This window comes from Alnus glutinosa, chromosome 4, assembly GCF_958979055.1.
Source record: "Alnus glutinosa chromosome 4, dhAlnGlut1.1, whole genome shotgun sequence".
Lineage (NCBI taxonomy): Eukaryota > Viridiplantae > Streptophyta > Magnoliopsida > Fagales > Betulaceae > Alnus > Alnus glutinosa.
The window spans coordinates 15,003,584-15,025,231 of NC_084889.1; the positions used below are offsets into that span (position 1 = coordinate 15,003,584).

General features: G+C 35.2%; 1 protein-coding gene across 1 annotated transcript; it reads right to left on the reverse strand.

Moving 5' to 3' along the window:
• Positions 1 to 3,180: 3,180 nt before the first annotated feature.
• LOC133867070 (alpha-galactosidase) lies at positions 3,181 to 12,150 on the reverse strand. The gene is made up of 15 exons (XM_062303749.1): positions 11,826 to 12,150; positions 8,235 to 8,293; positions 8,093 to 8,149; positions 7,920 to 7,954; positions 7,514 to 7,617; positions 7,351 to 7,426; positions 7,140 to 7,198; positions 6,952 to 7,017; positions 6,255 to 6,338; positions 5,989 to 6,053; positions 4,404 to 4,486; positions 4,008 to 4,098; positions 3,870 to 3,919; positions 3,621 to 3,761; positions 3,181 to 3,483 (listed from the first exon to the last, which is right to left on the reverse strand). Exons 1-15 carry the CDS (start codon positions 12,032 to 12,034, stop codon positions 3,391 to 3,393), a joined length of 1,272 nt encoding a protein of 423 aa, XP_062159733.1. The 5' UTR covers positions 12,035 to 12,150; the 3' UTR covers positions 3,181 to 3,390.
• Between the last annotated feature and the right edge of the window lie 9,498 nt (positions 12,151 to 21,648).

Here is a 21,648-nt window from a genome sequence, read left to right on the forward strand (position 1 = left end):
TTAAAAAATTAAAAGAAAAATAAAAAAGTTTTCATTTTTTTAAAAATTAAAATTATTGTTTTAAGGAATTAAAAATGTTCATTTTTAAAAAATAAAATAATTTTTTTTAAGGAATTAGAAATGTTCATTTTAAAATATATATATAAAAAATATATGTTTTTTGAAAAAACAAAATCGTAAATTTCTTTTTTTTTTTTTTTTTTTTTTTTTTTTTTTTTTTTTTATAAAAAAAATCTGTTTTTTTTTTTTTTTTTTTTTAAATATATTTGTTTCAATTTACAGGGGTATTTTTGCTTAATTGAAAAAATTGTAAGGTCATTTTTGTCTTTTTGTTAGACTTGGGATACATTGACAATATTTTAATAGTTTGGGGGGATATTGGGAAACGGGGTTAAAATTGTCATTCTATTTTATTTTTTTTTGTTAGGATCAATGATGTAGCATAATCTTAGCTGTTCATTTAGAATGAACATCCTAAATTAAAGGAATTACAAGTCCCTACAGTGGATCTTTAATCCTAAATTATTACCCATCTATACCCATAAGACAAATTGGTTTGCCCATACCAATTGATCTTTCAATTGGTATCAAAGCAAGGTTCACTCGTTTTTTGGACTCACATCCTAAACGTGGTTCTTAACTCCCTTTTTTTGTCATGGATACCCCTCCCCATGTTGACATTCCTTTCCTTGATGAATTTAGTTGTTTGAAAGACTTTGAGGGTTTTTCTTGTTGGGATTATTGAAAATAAAAAAATAAAAATTCAATCCAAGATCGAATTTTATGAAGAACGTGTGGAGAGCAATATTATTTTAAACAAATAAAGAACAAGAACATCTACTTGGTATTTCGGCCACTCCTTGGGAATTGCGCAAAATCTTTTTGCTCCTCTAATAAGAATCACGTGTAGCCTTGGGGATCTCTAAACTTTCAAGTCTTTTCACCAATGAATAAGAAATACCAAGAGTGTGGGCACTTATCTTGCTCTTCAAAACTTTTAAACTTATTCTTGAAAATACTCAAGAGTATAAGTTCTTAGTAAATACTAAAGAACTAGAGTAATGGTATATCTTAAAAAAGCTACTGTCTACATGATTCCCTATTTGTAGGCTTGGAAGGAGAGATAGGAGATAAACATTAGCAATGTGGGACTTCTAATCCCACTGCATAGTGGACATCTAGGGATGAGAAAACCCTAGCCTCCACTCATCAAAAACACAGCCATGGCTGGGAGCAAATCCCAGGTCAGGTCCCTATTGCAGTGGCTTTGGGCTTGGGTTTTATCCCAAACCCATGTTTTAATAAATAAAAACAAGCAGCCAAATAAAAAGTCTGACGTGATTAATTTATATTAACTTGGTGGGGACTCAAAGGTAAAAATAAAAACTACCTTCAAATAGGCTTGACCATCACGAGTCACTATTTGATTTATTTCACTAAACAATTACAACTACACTCTAGTCTATATTTTTTTTATTAAATCATTTAATCCCTTAAACTTTTCTTAATATTGACTTTTCTTTTTTCCATGAAACTTTTTGTAACAGAATTAAAGTGAATAATACTGTCACTTTAATTCTATACCTCTTTATTCTTGAGTAACTAATTTTATTTATTATTCTCGTACGTGTGAATAACTCTTTTTTTAGTAACTCTTACCAAAATGCCCTTATTAGGAACTTAGAATAATTCAATCCATAAAATCTATCTCAATGAGAAATTTCTTATCATTTTTAAAGAAATGGCTTGAATTTCTTCTTGAGAAAGGTATTCCCACAATGCTACATGTGTTCACCCAACGTACCAAAAAATTTGACCGCAGCAAAAATCTCACTCCTAAATGCATCAATGTGAGTTATTCCTATTAACAGCGTTTCATAGAAATGACAACTCACATGGTTTGTTCAATGCATTACGCCTTCACATCACTTTACTCGATCAAGATGGATCATCATGATTGATGCGTAAGAGTCTTCACAAATGGAATGCCCAATTCCATTACCGACTGCAAAAAATAGCATTTTAGACTACAAGTTTTATGTCTCTAAGATCTTGTATGATAATCTCATTACTCACACCATAGACTATATTCAATGTAATCGAAGGACCATTTACATGCACAATAATACAATAAGCATGTAAAAAGATCATATGCCATATGCTGAATTAAATAGATAAATGAATAATAACTTTACAAATTACAAACTGGAATGTCATTTAAATATAAAATAAAGGATTTAGGGCATAATCCCAACAGATTCCCACTTGCCCTCAATTCTAATTAGGCATACATTTGACTCACATTCCCTCTAAGTGAGATTAAAAAAATCTTATGTGGCAAGATCTTAGTGAAGGGGTCTACCAAATTCTCAGCCAATTGAATCTTTGCTACAACTACATATCTTCGAGTTACTATCTCTTTAATGAGATGATATTTGTGCTCGATGTATTTCCTTCTCCTGCGGTTCCTGGGATTGTGCAATTGCTCTACTATTGTTGCAAAAATAACATAATATAAGACTGCTCTATTCTCATAACAACAAAATCCACTAGAAACTTCTTGAGTCATACTGCTTCATTTGTTGTCTAGAAGCTACAACATATTCAGCTTTCATAGTGGAGTCAACAATACAGGACCGCTTAATGCTTCTCCAACTAATGGCTCATCCACCCAGGGTAAAGACACACCTTGAAGTAGACTTTTGAGAATCACAATCTAACTAAATGTCAAAATCTGTGTAACCACTTGCTATCAAATCCTCACATTGGTAGACAAGTATATAATGCATCGTTTTTTGAAGATACTTGAGTATATGCTTTACTACTACCGAATGTAGTGGTCCAGGGTTTGATTGATATCTGATGATCATGCCAGCTGCAAACCATATGTCTGGTCTAATACAAAGCATAGCATACATGATAGTTCCTACAACCGAAGCATAAGGAACAACCCTTATCTGCTCTTCCTATTGAGCTGTCTTAAGCCATTGCTTTTTGGTAAGAGGAACTCCATGTCTAAAGGGAAGTAACTCTTTCTTGGACTCTAACATGCTAAATCATACTAAGACCCTATCTATGTATGCAACTTGAGATACGTCTATCATCCTACTTTTGCGATCTCGCAAGATCTTGATCCCTATGATATAACTTGCATCTCTAAAGTCCTTCATATCAAATTGATTAGACAACCAAATCCTCACTGTTGATAATGTCACGCATTAAATACTTTGACAATTCACAAATTTCATTCCGTTTATCGCTTGAATCAGATAACTTATACAGTATTCCTTTTAAACTCATTAACACTTCATCATTACAAATACATCTATAAATGTTAAGCCCTATTCTCTTCGATCTTCTCTTGTATACCACCATTTCTTTGGGTAATTATCATATCTTTTTGGGAGTTAGGACATACATTTTACAAGCATGGGACTCTAGATTGGCCGATAGTTTTCCCTTCACTGATGATTGTATTGAATGCTGCACAATTCAAACAATATTAACCTCTTAGTAACACCAAAGAACAATACATACATACATACATACATACATACATACATACATACATATATTGAAAATAACAATCTGAACTTATAATCAATGTATATATATCTTACCGCCCATAAATCTCGAGCACTAACAACAGTTGCTGGATGAAGGCCTATATCAGACCAATATGCAGTAACCGTAGCCTTTGATGGACCTCTGTTCCACAAGACTATTGCTACCTTCTTTTTACTGAGACCACCAGCCCAAACCTACAATTATTATTTACAAATTGTCTTATAATTTCATTTACATGTTAAGGAACTCCATAAATCATCTTGTAATTTCAACATAATGAAGATAAGATGATAAAACCTTACCTCCAAATCCCCATCCTTCTTAACTTTTTTCCCTTGAACTCCAAGTTTGTCTGTCCAACAGTATTTCTTATTAACTTTAATTAAAAAATAAATAATAAAATCCTCATTTTCATAAGAGCAGCAGTATTTCTTATTTACCTTGATTAATTGCAATAACTTCCTTGTTGCTTAGTAATTCCAATGTCACATTTCGCAATGCTCGAATATCGCATCCAATCAATAAAGGTGCCTGTGATCATGAATATTACAGTCATATATATATAACAGTCTACTAAATAGAATTATTCTGCTTTTATTTTTGAAGATGATGTTATGATACAAAAATTTATAATGAGTAATGTTATTTAATAGACTGTTATACGATTGCTATACAATTAAGATGATGTAACAATTAAAATCAGCCCTTGACTTTTTTTTTTTTTTTTTAAATGTTGATACAAGGGTTAATTTATATTGTCAGATCATCAAATTGTATGGCTATAAGCCTTTAATAGTCGACTAAATAGCATTACTTATTTATTATTTGAAAGGTACCTTAGCTAATGCCCATATGCTGAAATGTGCACGATACTCCTCAGTTGTCATGCCTCCATTTCCAACTTCAAGCATGTCAGGATCTGACATCAAATTGGTGACACAATGTTCTTACATAACCCTTAATTTGTTCAACATGAATGAGAGAGAGAGAGAGAGAGAGAGAGAGAGAGAGAGAGAGAGAAATAATCTTCTAAATTATTGCCTATCACTCATATCATAGAGGACTCATTCAAAGATTTGTATAGTATATATGGAAAATGAGAAGAGAATAACATTGATGAATAAGGTTATTATAACATATGGAATAACTCTTGTGTAATATCCCGACAGGATTTGGCTTAAGTGCTGTATTTACTGTGTTTTTTTTTAGCTGTCTAGATCTAATTTCAAGTTTTTTATATAAAAGAAAGAAAGAAAAAAAAAAAAATCTTGATTGTTAAAAAATATATGATATATTTACTGTAGTTTTTTTACACCACCTAAACCATAACTATCCCGACCCTTAAGGACAAAAAGAAGCTAGTTTATTGGTCTTTGAGGTTAAGTAGGTTCATTATACATTTTTATATGGGGAAACTACACTTACCCTTCTCAATCTACCACATAATTTTCCTAATATTTTAAGTTGGTTAATATACCTTACCCATCTACTATTGGGATTGCAATGTCACTCTTTTGCCCACAAAAAAAAAAAAAAAGGACAAAAATAAGCTTAAAAAACCAATATATATATATATATATATATATATATATATATATATATATATATATTAATTTGAAGAACTTCACCTTTTTTGGATTTTTAAGGGTATTTCTTTTTGGGGTAAAAAGGGGACATTGCAACCCCAATCATTAGGGGTGAAAATCTTGTTATAGGTACTGGTTATTGACTAAAACCGTTAACCGTAACCGGAATAGCCTGTGGGCCAAAATCGCCAACCAGCTTTGATAACCGGGTAGCTGATTAATTGGTTTTTTCATAACCGGCGGTTACCGATTAGTATCTGGTTATCTGGACCGGTAATTAAAATTTTAAAAAATTGGGTCTTTTGGGAATAATTTGGATATTTGGCCTACTTTTTAGGCTTAAATTAGACTTTTTTAGCCATTTAAAAAACCATTTCAACTGTTTTGGCCCAATATGTCGGCCTAAGTTGAAATGGAAGTAAAAGTGTAAAACCCTAAATTTTATTATTTTAGTTTTTTAATTTCAACTTCTTTAGACGTAAGTACAAAGTGGATTTTTTTTTTTATTAACATCATGTACTACATGTGATACTTTTTTAAACCGTGACAACTTTTTAATTTCAGCTCTAATCCATAAGTACCAATTAAGTATTTAACCCTAATTTTTTATTTTTTAAGCAAAGGTTCTTACTGATCATGTTGTGGTTGTGGGACCTCAATAGCATATTACCCATCACCGTACCCTTTGACATTTGGGTATATTTTGTGGAACAACTTAGTATGTTTAACGTTGTGTAGATGTTGAATATATATATATATATATATTAACCTAGTTAGTTACCTCTGACGGGACACAGTGCATATTATTTCCATAGAAGAAAATAAAGTTTATTACCATTCCATCCTCCAGGTCCAGCATAAGATGCCCATTTGTCATTCTGATCCGCAAGAGATGTCATGCTGAAAAGTAAGTTCAAATATTTTCATCATTACCCTTTTTTTTTTTCTAGATTTTTTAAATATTTCACTAATTATGGACCGTTCACGTCAATTTGCAAATTACTTTGCAATAAAATTTATAATAATTGAAACATTTTTCATTTACTTAAGAATAATGGTTAAGATTTTACAAACTATATACATTAATTCTAATTATGTTACCTGTTCCAGTTATCTTTGATGTCACCAGTTGTTCTCCAACTATTCCCAATTTTTGGGGCCCAAGTGGCAGGGTCTTCATTTCCCCTAAAGTTGGTAACAAATTTAATTAACATAAAAGAATGTGGTCACCTCTATATACATATACATATATATATATAAATCATATATTCACTTCGATGTCCAGCAAGGGAAGTAAGTACACAAATAAACTACTCTTTAGGATTCATGTTTTGGTGTGACTAAAATGAAAGTCAAACGGATATATATATATATATATATATATATATATATATATATATATATATATATATATATATATATATATATATATATATATTTAATTTGACAAAAAAAACTTCTATAGTTTTGAAAAACGGTTTCCGTTTTTAAATTTCGTAAACTATTTTTCGAGTTTGAGCTTTTCCTTCTCAAACCGCCTCACCACCGTTGGAGGTTGCCGGAAGTTACCAGCCGTTTTTCGCCGTCACTCATTTTCCAAACAAGCCAAATGCCAAAAAAATATGATTTCGTTGAAAATAACATTTTACGTTAAAATAAACGGAGCATATATCTTTATACATACATCTCTTGGAACTTTTGTTATAAACTAATTATTTGATGTGAATCTTATGATATTATCTAATTAGCTAGAGAATAGTGGTTGATTCAACCAAATCAATATGGCTTATCTACTCACCATTCGCATAGAGAAAAGAAGATGGGTCGACCAGAGTTCAATAAAGCCTTGCTCATTTTGGGATACCTATAACACAGTCACACAGATTCCCTTTATCAGGCTCATAAAGATAGATTTTGCACATACTTTTAAGCATAATATACCTCATTTTGGGCCTAAACTATGCATAATACAAACTCAATTAATACCTTTCCTTTGGACTAGTGCCATCATTGTTACAATTATCATACTTCAAGTAGTCAATCCCCTAGAATAATAATAAAAATAAATAATTAGCCAATCCCCTAGGTATTGGAGAAAATATGAATCAGCCCAATAAAATGGCAAAAGTTAATTAATATGTTAGTAACTGTTACTATATAAGATGAAATCAGTGATCAAAGGAATAATTAAACTTACCCAGGAAGCAAAAGTTTTTGCATCTTGTTCCTCATAGCCTAGTGATCCAGGCATTTTTCCACTACAAGTTTTATTTCTACAAAATAAGATCAAGAAATTAGGCATAATTGTAAACTTAAAATAATTTTTTCCATTATATATTAAATTAAAGTAATGATGATACCCAGCATCAGAGTAAATCCCAAGCTTCAACCCTTTGCTATGGACATAGTCTGCTAATGCCTTAATTCCCGAACCAAAAGTTGAAGCCTTGGACACCAAATTTCCCTGCCACAATTCAAATTTATTATAAGGTGATATAAATTTCTTATAAAATGCTTTGTAGGATTTCTTCCTACTCGGTCTCTAAAAGTGCTACGCATTCTTTGAGCATGTAAGAAACACCCTTTTTTTTTTTTTTTTAAAAAATTATTAACGCTATTAAAAAAAACACGTGCTTCTCACGTGCTAAGAGACACATAACACTTTTAAAAACCGGGAGTTGTAAGAAAATTATTACAATCCAATTTGTAAAAAAAATTTGTCCCGAGCAAGCGATGTTGCAAATATATATATATAGAATAGTATACCTTAGAGTCTCGATGGAGTTCAGCCCAGCAATCATCTAAAAGGATATTTAAGATGAGAGCCGATTAGCTTAATTACTTCTGAATCCGTGGTGTTAAAGTAATAAAAATACAGAAATTAAATACCTAATGAGAAAAAAAAAAAAAAAAAAAAAAAAAAACTATAAGATTAATACCTAGGTTTATATACTTGTATCCTAGTGCTGCAAGCCCGGTTGACACCATTGCATCCGCTGTAGCCACAGGAATTTTAAAGTAGAAATTAAGTTTAATTTCTCTTTATCAATGTTCATAATTAGTGGCAATTAATTAAATTACCTGTTTCCCTAATCAATTTCTCCTCAATCTTACATTGGAAGTGGTTCCAACTGTTCCACCTGATCAGCAATATTCATGACACATGAGCAAACACAATTAAAAGAATTAACTGAGCAATTGATCAACTCCAATGTGCAAACATATGCTTCAAATTGTTATTTTTCTTCTATATATCCATCGGAATATACAAAAAAGATGAAATCTATTCAATTTCTTCTAAATTGCCCTTTATAAGTATAATCATGTTACATTTATTTAGAAAAAAAAAAATCAACATAAAAATGAGGTTGATATATATATATATATATATATATATATATATATATATATATATATATATATATAACTTTGAAGACTCTTTTTACATAAAAGAGTAATTGAGTCATTTTCAAATATTTGTTATCCAACTTATTGATAGATTTGGACAGAGAGAACAAATTGATTCAAAAATTTTTTTGAGAAAGGATTTTGAATTACACTGATTTAAAGTTTAGAAAGAACAATCAAGTCATTTAAATTTACCCTCTCAGCATCTAAATTTGAGTTTTAACTCCTTTTTAGTTTTTTGAAATTTTCATTTCAGTTCTTTTCTAAAAAAATCATCCAGAACTACTAACGTGACATTAATGGTTGTTAATACCATATCAACATATTTGTATAAGAACGTAAAAATATTGTTATACTTAACTCCCGTGAATGTACTAGGAGGATTTATTTTCTATTTATAATTAATCACATGCATCTCATCAGCTCTTACACGTTACAAGTACACTTATTAAGACTCTATATATACCTTAGCAATTCTCTACTACACGTTACAAATTCTTCTACTTCAAGTGATTTATATCTCACGTAACTCCTCATTATTACTATAACTCCTATGACTTTTGTGGTCTTTTTTGTTTTAATGAATGAAAAAACTTTCATTAACAAAACTACGGAACACTTTACATTGAAAAGCTATAGTCAACACTAAAGCTTAATAACCAACAAAAAAAACCCCTTTTGCAAAACTAAACTAAAATCCCATCTATACTCCACTTGATGTCGTAAATTTACCTTTCATAGTTTTTCCCTTCCACTCATATAAACCCATAAACCCAAAGAAACTACATGCATCATCCCAACAAGCGGGTGGATTCAACACACAACATAGCCCTATGACATTTTCCCAAATTCTGCCACTAAACCCACAAGAGGAAAAGAAACGTTATCTATCTTTAATCCCAAATTTGCAAAAAAATACATTGGCATCCCCTTGAAGCCCCGACCCAAAAGCTTCCTACCAGTCGATAACACATTCCTCAATGCCAACCAAGTGACAAAAGCTTTCTTAGGAATGGAAAAACGAAATGAAACCGACCACCAATCCACAATTTGTTGCTTAACACAGCAACATCCCAAGTATATTAGCAAGAATACAAAACATTTTTGAAGCAGACCAATGCAAAATATCTTTATCACCAAAAGGAACCAAACTCAATTTACTCTGAATATTAACAATCTAATCAGAATGAACAAGCCTCCAATTTCATTAACCATCCTTAACGACTTAATCTAAATGGGCCTCTAGCTTACGAAAAATATTAGATTTACAACACCAATACAACAACTGTACAACAATCCCTCACACGAGGGTGGGTCTCACATACTGGGGTCCACCCTCATTTGAGAAGTTGTTGTGCAGTTGTTGTATTGGTGTTGTACAAGAATCAAATTCCCTAACTTACTATTAACATCATAAATGACACACTGCCCATACTTCTCATAAAACACCCCATCGAGTGCCAAGCATCATCCTTACTAAAACTCTTATGACTTTTGTGTAGTCTTTCTCACTTTTCTTATCTTCCAACAATTTTGTTCTAATAATTTGTCCCCTCAATAATATACATATAAAAAAAATATTTTCTGGTGTATATATATATGAAGACTGTTTAGCCTAAGCAAAAAATCTGTAAATTTAAAACGTGGGTATCAAAATATATAAGATGTGGATGGCACACCAGAAAATATATATTTTTTTTTCTTTTGCTTTTTCAAATTAGAAAATAATATCTTTTTCGTTTTCAAAAAGTTAAGCTCTTCGGATGTGATTCTTGCACGATCTCATTGAAAGCACTAGTACTTTTTTTTTCTTTTTCTTATTCTTTTAGATAAAAGCAACCATTCTTATCTCACGTGCGCGAGATATGTCGGTCGGGCTGTAAAGGAATGCAGGATTTATTTCTTCTTCAAAAAACTGACGTCATGGTTCACCTAAAACCTAATATATATTTCAACTGATGGAAATTTTTATTTTATTTTATTTTAAATTCTTGCAGCCAACTTCGAATCTTACGATAACTATAGGAACTCTACTTTAAGTGTTAAAATAAATTAAAAAAAGAAAAAAGAAAAAAAAAAAGGGTACTTTGCGTCACTAACTTCAGAATACCAAATAATACTAAACTAAGACTCATACCTTTTTTGTATTTATCAAAATTAAAGTAATTTTTTAAATTATTAATAAATTTGTGATAAATTAATATTAAATATTGACCCAATTATAATTTTAAAAACTATATCAATTTTAGAAAGACAGAAATGTAACATGAATCTTACATTTAATATTACTCTATGAATGCCTATGTATATAACGAAAAATAAGATGAATATCTAAAAATGTTGTTTAAAAATACGTTGATGGGCACATCGTTATTATTGGTAATATATATATATATAAAAAAAAAAAAAATCACAAAATTAAAATAACTGATACAGAATGATATGCACGTCGTACGTGTATTAACCAATATATCAGAAAATGACAAAAATAAAATAAAATGTTAATTTAAAAAATAATTACGTCAACATCGAAGTAAAATCCATTTTATCACAGATGTGACATGCAGACGGCCTTCTAATTTTTTTTTTTTTTATTGAAAAATTGGACCCGAAACTGATATCGGTGACCGATGCTTCTTTAAATTAAACTACGTGACAAACTGACAACTACTATTTCTCAAAATTAATCGATTAAAATTGAACAGTCTGAATTATTTAATTAAATTAGTCATATTAAAATTAATATATATATATATATAATTTTATAGTAATGTCGCTACATGATATGTCCCAACCCGACTTGCAGTATACTTATTTGTCATTAACTACCCACAAAAATTTCATAGGAACCTAACACGAAACTACTCGCTCATTGACTACGACAAAGACTTTTACGTAGCCTACGACTTCCACTTCTACTTTAACTTTTAATATATTTATTTCACACTAACTTTATCTTATTGTACCATGATCCACTTTGAATTTTCATTCTTTTCCAACCTTATTAATTAAGAACTTTCGTCTTGTTCTTTTGTATTTCTGTTCTAATACCATAACGATTCAAACAGCCGAACCCGACACCAGATGAATGTTGATGAAAGAAAAAGAAAAAATACTTTTTATTGGTAGTGATGCAGGGGGCATAAACTTGAAGGGAAGAGGATGGTAAATCTAAGTATATATATATATATCAAGAGACAAATTAATTAACAGGAGAATTGTTAAAAGATAAGAAGGCTAGCTAGGACAAATTAAGGGGCTTACCCCATCGGAGGGGTTTTACCAAGTCGATTTGCGAGAAGATTTCTTCGGATCATGATCTCCTTTGAATTGGACCCCTTGCTACTCGCCTGCAGATGGGTGTGGCGAGCAGCAGCAGCAGCAGCGCCGGCATTCGAGAGCAGAAAGATGCAAAAGGCCAGGCGCACCGCCAAAGATGACCAACCAGCTCCAGGCAAAGATAAATAAGCCATATATATATATATGTGCTTAATTACTTCTTAATTAGCTTAAACTGAAATACAAGATGATGATCAGGAACAAATTAAGAAGAAGAAGAAGAAAGTTTGGGAGTGGTTGACGTACGGTTGATGAAGCATTGAATGAAAGCAGGAGTATTTATAGCCAGTTAATTTGTTGCTTAATTAATTAATTAATTAATTGTCGTCTCATATTATTTTGGGTGAATCTGATTGCATGCCCGTGTTTCTCTCACGTGCGTGAGCATGGCCATAAGCCATGATGTAAGAGTTGAAGGAAAGGGGAGTTGGGGCCAACGGAGATGCCCGCATGATCCTCCTTTCAGGCTAGGACATGGACATGGGTCCCCCCTCTCAGTAGTGGCCTCACAGTCACTCCAACGGATCATGCGGGGGGCCATTGTTACGATTTTAGTAAGAGAAAAATTAATGGTTGCACCCATTTGTGATAATGTTTTTGTAAGACTTCAAAAAGTGACTTCTAATCTTATGCGATAACATAAGCATAAATGATAAACAATTTCTTAGTCTTAACTTTTATTTGAAATTTCGATGAAACACTTGGCCGAACCACCCATAAAGCATTGCGGGTGTTTCAACTACTCCCTTAAGCTAATTTTGGAGTGGTCGGACTATTCTTTATAATTTATTTTTATCTTTTATCTTTTACATTTATGTTCATACTTATACTATTATATTTTTTATTTTTCTTATAGGGGACATGTGTCACATTGTTATTAGTGTTGATGTGGCATTCTAAATGTTTACAGTCAAAATTTCAAATGGAAGTTCAGACTGGAGAGTTATTTGTCATTTATAATTATCATATGGAGTTTTAAGTCACTTTTTAAGTCCTATGGAGCTTATTGCAAATTGGTGCAATCACATGAACTGGTTTTGTATTTTTTTTTTCCTTTTAATAATGCTCTCAGGTGCAAGATTATGGATAAAGATCCATAATAATTACCTGTCAGATATGCTAGCAATTTGGGCAGGTAATGTGAGAGAGCTCATATGGAACCTACCTATTATGATAGGTAGTCAGGTTGCCTAAATTTTTTTTTGGACATGTGTGTCCCATATGAGCTCTCTTGCATTACCTACCTCAGTTGCTAGCAATTCGAGCAAATAATTTTCGTGGATCTCAATCCCAGGATTAGTTTGAGTGAGTTCCAAATCGAATCCACATGGACGGGTGTTTATTAGAAATCCAAAAATAAAATAAAATCTTTTATTTTTTTTTAAAAGTTGGTTGTTTGATTGATAAAACTAGTTTAGTTTAAGGAAAAATAATATATTAAAACAATAAGGTTTAAGGACCCAAAAAAATTCACAATTATCGGAAGTTCTAACGGTCTTACTTTATAATTCAATGGTGAAACTTAACAAAACCCTCCTGAACTTCTACTCAATTTGAAATGACTACTATAAAGTTAAAAAACTATCAATTTCACACCTCGAACTTATAATTTCATGCAATGTCCCCCCTGTTAGGGACTTAGGGTTTAGCGTTAAATTCTAATAGCATCCTTGAAAATGACAAAAAAAAAAAAAAAACCCTCATTCTTGTTTTGTTTTTTTTCATTTAAAAATAAAAATTGGGTACCCATGGGTCACTTGTCATAAGGTGACCCAGCTGTGGGTCACAAGTGACCAAAACCACCGCGAGGTCTGGTGGTGATCCAGTCGTGGGTCCTTTTTTTTTTTTTTTTGGTTATTTAAAAAAAAAAATTAAAAAATTAATCTTTTTAAATTTTTAATTTGAAATTAAAGGTAAATTTGTAATTTTATAAAATTTTCAAGGGCATAAAGGTCATTTAATCTATTTTACCGTCTGATTTAACGTAAAACCATAATGGATGGGGGATATTGCATGAAATTAGAAATTCGAGGGGTGAAATTTAGAGTTTTTGAACTTTAACGGTGTAATATCAAATCAAGTGGAAGTTTAAGGGGGGTTTGTGAAGTTTTCCTAATTCAACTAAAATCCAAACGATGGATGATCTTAGTCGAATGATTTAAACCCCCTCCCCCCCCCCCCCCCCAAAAAAAAAAAAAAGAAAAGAAAACCAAGAACTATTTTTTCCAAAGGTAGGTCTATGAATCTAATTGATTTTATGCATTATAAAATTAGTGAATTAAATCGCATTTTATGCATAACAAAACTAGTGAACTAATTCCCAGGGAGTATAAGCGTTTAACGTGCCTTGAGTCTACGCTAAATAAAAGAATTATACAGAGTTAACCACTTTTGCAAATAATTAAATTAAGGGTTAAATATTATTTAGCCCCTTAACTAACAGTCATTTTTTTTTTTTTTTTTTATAAAGAATAACAAACTGACAAGTGTTATGATTTGACCCTTCAAATTGTCAATGTATTGCAATTTAGCCACATTTGTCAGTGTTGACCGTTAAGTTGAATGAAAAATTAAATTTGGCCAAAATATTCTGAAAATACCTTTATTTTGACCATTGAAAAACCAAAATTACATTTTGTTTTTATTAACTAATTAAAAAAAGACTATTTTTCATTTTTTTTTAAAAGAATCTAGTCTTTTTTTAAACAAATCTAGAGATAGATGCAAAATCAGTCTTTGTGGTTAGCCTAAATTACAAATCGTTGCCCTCATAATATAAAAAATTATTTAGAGGTCATCGGAGTAGGCCAAAATAACAATTTAGTCTATTCAATCAAATTCCATCAAAACACTTGACAGATTCTTTTAGTCTGCCACTTTAGTACCAATAGAATGATAACACATGTCACTCTTAATAATTAAAAAAAAAAAAGAGGAAAATTATAGTTTAACCCTTCAAATTACCACCCGTTTTGTGTCTAGCTCTACAAAATGCCAAGACTCTGACCCCCCAAACTACCAAAACCTTTGAAAAATGCCACATTTGGTGAAATATCCCTACATTACCCTTGGCACGTGTCATTTTTCAAGTAAAAAATATTTTTTTAAAAAAAAAAAAAAAACTAAAAACTAAAAAAAAAAAAAAGGAAAATGGGGTGGCCTGCAAGCCACCCCAAGGGTCGGGGGGTGGCTAGCAGGCCACCCCTAGGGCTCGGGGGGTGGCGCGTGGCCACCCCTGGGGCCAGGGATGGTTGGGGGTGGCTTTCAGGCCACCCCAAATGGATTTCGGGGTGGCACACGGCCACCCTTGGAGTTGAGGGTGGCCACACCAGCCACCTCTGGGGGTGGCTCGCAGGCCACCCCCATCCCCAAGGGTGGCAGCCACCCACCATATTTTCTATTTTTTTAAAAAAAATAAAATAAAATAAAAATTTAGTTTTTTTAGTTTTTAATTTTTTTAATTTTTTTTTAGTTTTTTTATTATTTTTAGAAAAATGACACGTGGCAGGGGTAATATGAGGATATTTCGTCAAATGATGTCTTTTTCAAAGGTTTTGGTAGTTTGGGGGGTCAGAGTCGGAGTGTTGGCAGTTTGTAAGGCTAAACGTAAAACAGGTGATAATTTAGGGGGCTAAAATGATATTTTTTCAAAAAAATATTACTATATTAAAAATATAAATATATAAAAATTAAAAGCTTAATATATATATATATATACAAAAAAGCCCCCCAAACTACCACTCGTTCTCCAAAGAGCCTCCCGAACTACCAGTGCTTGCAGTCCGGCCCCCCAAATTTCCAATTGCTTATTTTTTGACCCCATCTGTCACTTTGTACCGTCTAAGTGGATGGAAACCGAGTCACGTGCACGACACGTGACTCTTTTAGCCCAAAAGCCCGAAAATAGCCCTTGCACAGAGGACACGTTTTCTGACATAAATCTCAAATCCCCGACCTCTCTTGCCTCCTCAATCTCAAATCCGGGCCTCTTCTTCAACGACAACTTCTCTGGCGACTTTCCTGCATCCATCTCCAACCTCCACGGCCTGAAAGTTGTCGACCTCTCCAGGAATGAGATCTCCAACCAGATTCCGAACTCTCTTCTCAGGCGACTGTACGTGCTCTAACCAGCTGTCCGGCGAGATCCCGTTGACCTCGGGGAGGGGTTTGGGTTTCAATCCTCTCTCATCATATTCATCATTTGGGTGCCAAAGAGACCGAAATATTGGTTGGCATTTGTTTCAGGTTATGGAAAAATATATTTCGTATTTCCTCTCACTTGTTTACAATGACTATGGGGTAATTTTATACAAGAGACTTTCTATATTAGTCTACGTAACTTTGGGCAAGAATCAAGGCTGACCCTCGTAACAGGGGATATACAATCAGAGATCTTCCTATAATCTCTCTTCCTAGAATCTCTCCTAGAATATCTAATTCTTTCTATAATCAACTCACGCCAACACTCCCCCTCAAGTTGGTGCATACAGATCTTTCATGCCCAACTTGTCAAGTGAGTTGTAAAAGTTCTTGCTGCATACTGCCTTTGTGAGAATATCTGCCAACTGGTCTTCAGATTTTACAAACGGAAATCGAATTATCTTATTCTCAAGATTTTGCTTGATGAAATGTCGATCCACTTCCACGTGTTTGGTCCGGTCATGCTGCACAGGATTGTGTGAAATATCAATAGCAGCCTTATTATCGCAAAACAGGTCCATCTCTTCATTTGGGGCAAACCCAATTTCAGTTAATAGCCTCCTAAGCCAAAGAAGCTCACATATGCCTTTAGCCATCCCGCGGAATTCAGCTTCAGCACTTGACAAAGCCACCACATTCTGTTTCTTACTTCTCCACGTCACCAGGTTCCCTCCAACAAACGTGAAGTACCCAGCAGTGGATTTTCGATCAGTTATATTTCCTGCCCAATTTGCATCTGTATAACCCTCGACTCTAAGATGATTGTTCTTAGAGAACATAAGCCCTTTTCCTGGAGATGATTTTAAGTATCGAAGAATTCTGAGTACCGCATCCATGTGGTCCTCGCTTGGACAATGCATGAATTGGCTTACCACACTCATTGCGTAGGCAATATCTGGGCGAGTGTGTGAGAGGTAAATGAGCTTTCCCACTAACTTCTGGTATCTTTCTTTGTTGGTTGGTACCTGGTCTGGATATTCTCCCAATTTGTGATTCTGAACAATTGGTGTGTCTGCCGGCTTGCATTCTAGTAGTCCAACCTCTGATAGAAGGTCTAGAATATATTTTCGCTGGGAGAGACAAATACCCTGCTTGGATCTAGCAACTTCAATCCCTAGAAAATATTTGAGTCCTCCTAGATTCTTCATCTCGAATTCAGTTGCCAACTGTTCTTGGAGGCTTGATATTTCTTTCGAATCATCTCCCGTAATGATCATGTCATCCACATAGATTATTAAAGCTGTGACTTTGCCCCTTTGACGCTTTAAGAAGAGTGTATGATCTGAGTGGCTTTGTTGATAGCCATATTTCTTCATAGCCAAACTGAATCGTCCGAACCATGCTCTAGGTGATTGCTTCAAGCCATACAATGCTCGTTGTAGTTTGCACACCACCTCATCTCCAGAAGTAGCTGTGTAGCCTGGTGGAAGATCCATGTAGACCTCCTCTTTCAAATCACCATGAAGAAAGGCATTCTTTACATCAAACTGGTGTAGTGGCCAGTCAAGGTTTGCTGCAAGGGATAACACAACACTCTGACTGAGGTCAATTTCGCTACCGGCGAGAATGTCTCTTGGTAGTCTATCCCATATGTTTGGGTGTACCCCTTTGCCACGAGTCTTGCCTTGTATCTGTCGATCGAGCCATCTTGTGTTTAATGGAGAACACCCATTTACACCCCACCGTCTTCTTTCCTCTGGGCAAGGGAACAAGAGTCCATGTGCCATTTTTCTGTAGTGCCTATAGTTCTTCCTTCACAGCCTGGGTCCACTTAGAGTTTGTCAAAGCTTCATGTATATTGGTGGGAACAGGGCACGAGGATAGTTCGTGCACGAATGCCTTGAGTGGTTTAGAAAGGCTTTCTATGGATACATAGTTGGCAATTTGATACTTTGAGCTCCGTTCTCCAATGTCCGGAGAATATCGATTCGGTGGTTTGCCACGATTATGCCTGAAAGGTAAAGTATAGCCAACATGTACATCTATATCATTAGGGTTTGAAGATATCGTAGGAGAGTTTACCTCAGGAGTATTCCCAGGAGATGGGTCATCGGGTACTGTTGAGTGGGGGGGATCTTCTGTTTCAGGAGATGTACCCAGTTCTGTGTTGAGTTCCTTATTGATTTCTTCAGGAGATGTGCCCAGTTCTGTGTTGAGTTCCTTATTGACTTCTTCAGGAGATGTACCCAGTTCTGTATTGACTTCCATCTCGGTGTTATTAATGTCATTGTCTTTCAAACTAGGCCAGTCATATTGTAGCCAATTCGGCTCGTCATTTCTGCTCTCCCCCTGACGAAGAGAATCGGGTACTGGAGAGGAGAAAAATGTCTCTGATTCCAAGAAGGTGACATCCATGGTCACATAGGTGCGTTTGGTGGCTGGATCATAGCATCGATATCCCTTCTGATGAATGGCATACCCCAAGAAGAGACACCGAACAGCGCAAGGGTCAAGTTTCGAGCGCTGGTTCTTATGAAGGTGTACAAAAACCACACAGCCAAATATCCGAGGAGGAAGCAATAACATAGTGGGAATGGAGACATACGTGGACAGGGCCTGTAACGGAGACTTGAACTCCAAGACTTTTGAAGGCATCCGATTGAGGAGGTGCACGGCTGTGGCAACGGCATTAGGCCAATGTCGACTAGGGACATGAGCGCCAAATAATAAAGCACGGGCAGTTTCAAGTATATGGCGATTCTTTCTCTCGGCAACACCATTTTGTTGAGGGGTTTGTGGACAGGAGGTCTCATGGATAAGGCCATGTTGTTGAAAATAAGCCTGAGACTGGTGGTTCACATATTCACCGCCATTGTCAGAGCGTAGGACCTGAATCCTAGCTGAGAACTGAGTTTGCACCATAGTATGGAAGGACTGAAATGTAGTCAGTACGTCGTTTTTATGTTTCAACAAATAGATCCACGTCATGCGAGTACAATCATCTATATATGTGATAAACCAACGGAAACCAGATATAGTAGTAACCGGGGAAGGACCCCACACATCGGAGTGGATTAGAGCAAATGGAACAGTGCTTTTATTCAAACTCAAAGGATAATTAGCTCTATGGCTTTTAGCAAGAATGCAAGTTTCACATTTGAGGTTACAAGGTAAAATATCTGAAAACAAAGCAAGAAATAGGTACTTCATATAACCAAAGGATGGGTGTCCTAACCGACGATGCCATAGCCAAATCTATCGCTCATTCTTGTCAACCGGAGGACGCATGTAATGTGCTTGCCCCATACTGAAATCATCCACGTAATAAAGCCCCCCCCTCTTAGTACCACGCCCAATGATCTCCTTGGTAAGAATATCCTGAAGTAGACAAAAGGTAGCATACATTAGAACCACACAGTTTAAAGCTTCTGTCACTTGGCTTACAGAAAACAGTTTATGAGAAAGAGAGGGGACAAGTAAAGTATGAGTTAGTGATAAGGTGGGTGACAAGTCCACGGTGCCAGCCCCTGTAACCGGTGATAGAACCCCATTAGCGTTAGCAATGCAGGTGCGCCGTGGTGGGGATTTTTTTGAGAAATCTCCTTCATCAAATGTCATGTGGTCGGTGGCTCCCGAGTCAACTACCCAGGATTTTTGATCACCCTCTTGAGACGAGCCACACAGAGCAGTACCTGGTTCAGTGTCGGGTAAACCACCCTGGGCTGTCTCCTTGGTCTCCTTCGTCTCTTCGGCGGCAGCTACTGCAACCTGACCGGTTCCTCCATCAGTGGCCTCTCGACGTTTCTGGGCCTGAAGTTCGTTCCACCAGTCCGGGTAGCCGTGTAATTTGAAGCAATTGTCACGGGTGTGTTTCAGGTTGCCGCAGTGGGAGCACTTCGTCCCATCAGAGGAAGACGCACGCTGCTTTGAGGTGGTACCAGCCTTCCCATTAGCCAGAGAGAGAGACCGGTTAGGACCTGGAGTTGAGTGTCCAGGCTTGAAGCCCTTTGAGGCCAGAACAGCACCTGAATTGTCGGAGGAGCCATTGTTGCTCATAACAGTTTGCCGAACAGCCTCTCGGCGGACGTGAGCATATGCTTGCTCAATTGTAGGAAACGGTCTCATCTGGAGTATGTCACTTCGAATATTATCAAGCTTATCATCGAGGCCATCCAAGAATGAGTAAACTCGGTCTTCTTGTAGCATGTCATTATAGCGCTGAATATCACCCGCGCATTCCATTGGGTTTGGGCGACGAAAATCGATCTCGCGCCATAACCCTTGGAGATCAATAAAGTACTTCTCAAGAGAACCACCCGCTTGGTTCAGACGGGTCACCCGTCATCGGAGATCATACACCTGAGACGTATCGCTTCCATCAAAATAAGTAGTAGCAATAGAATCCCATACCTGTTTTGCAGTCTGAAACCGAATAAAGTTGCTGATTAGTGATGGGTCCATGGAGTTAATAAGCCATCCTTTAACGATGGCGTTGTCTGTGCGCCATTTACAGAAGGATGGATCATTCGGAGGAGGTTGTACGATGTCGCCGTTAATGAATCCCAATTTGTCTTTGCCGGAGATGTACATCTCAACAACTTGGGACCAAAGAGCATAATTGAAGCCGTCCAATTTGATGCCAATTGGAGCAGCAACACTGTCGAGGGTTTGGGTAGGGGCTGAAGTTTTGTTCAGAACTTCAGTCATTCGGGTAGTTAACTCAGTGATGATGGCTGTGGAGTGAGGATCATTGGCTTGACTGGATTCTGCATGAGAAGCAGTGGTGAGGGTTCCGGGTTCTGCCATGATTGCAGAAGCAGGGGTTGTGGCGGCAGTAAAATAAGGTTAGAGAAACAACTTGGGTTGAAGGGAAAAACTACAGAGGATCGCAACATGCTCTGATACCATGTTTCAGGTTATGGAAAAATATATTTCGTATTTCCTCTCACTTGTTTACAATGACTATGGGGTAATTTTATACAAAAGACTTTCTATATTAGTCTACGTAACTTTGGGCAAGAATCAAGGCTGACCCTCGTAACAGGGGATATACAATCAGAGATCTTCCTATAATCTCTCTTCCTAGAATCTCTCCTAGAATATTTGATTCTTTCTATAATCAACTCACGCCAACAGCATTTTCACTCTATCTAATCAAATCTTAGACTCCAAATACAGTTTAGAAATCTTCTTTTTTTTCTTTTTTTTCTTTTTTTTTTTGATAAACAGCCTAGAAATCTTCCCGCTACGTGTCCTATGTTGGGCCGCATATCAGCCTCACGTGTACGCAATCTAGTGCTAAGCGTGTCATGAGTTTGCATAAGTTTGAATAGAGGTGTCATGAGTAGGCATAAGTTTTTTCCTGCATTTCACTCGTAATTAGAAAAGAAGCTTCATGGATACATGCATTTCATTCAACTAGACTGCATGTAACACCAGGGAAACTGAAAAGGACATAGGGGATCATAGGGAATAAAGCTATATTTTTAAACATACACTACGAGAAATTCGCTCATTAGCGTCGACCCTTAGTGGACGCTAAAAGTCCAAAAGTCGACACTAATGAGTATTAGCGTCGACTATTGGACGCTAATAAGTCGACGTTGAA

Excerpts from the sequence above, each read along its gene's own strand:
- LOC133867070 (XM_062303749.1), bottom strand. The coding sequence starts at position 12,034 with ATGGCTTATTTATCTTTGCCTGGAGCTGGTTGGTCATCTTTGGCGGTG. Across the intron at positions 7,618-7,919 it reads AACTCCATCGAGACTCTAAG|GGAAATTTGGTGTCCAAGGC; the intron begins GTATACTATTCT and ends GAATTGTGGCAG. Across the intron at positions 3,920-4,007 it reads AGTTATTGCAATTAATCAAG|ACAAACTTGGAGTTCAAGGG; the intron begins GTAAATAAGAAA and ends ACTGTTGGACAG.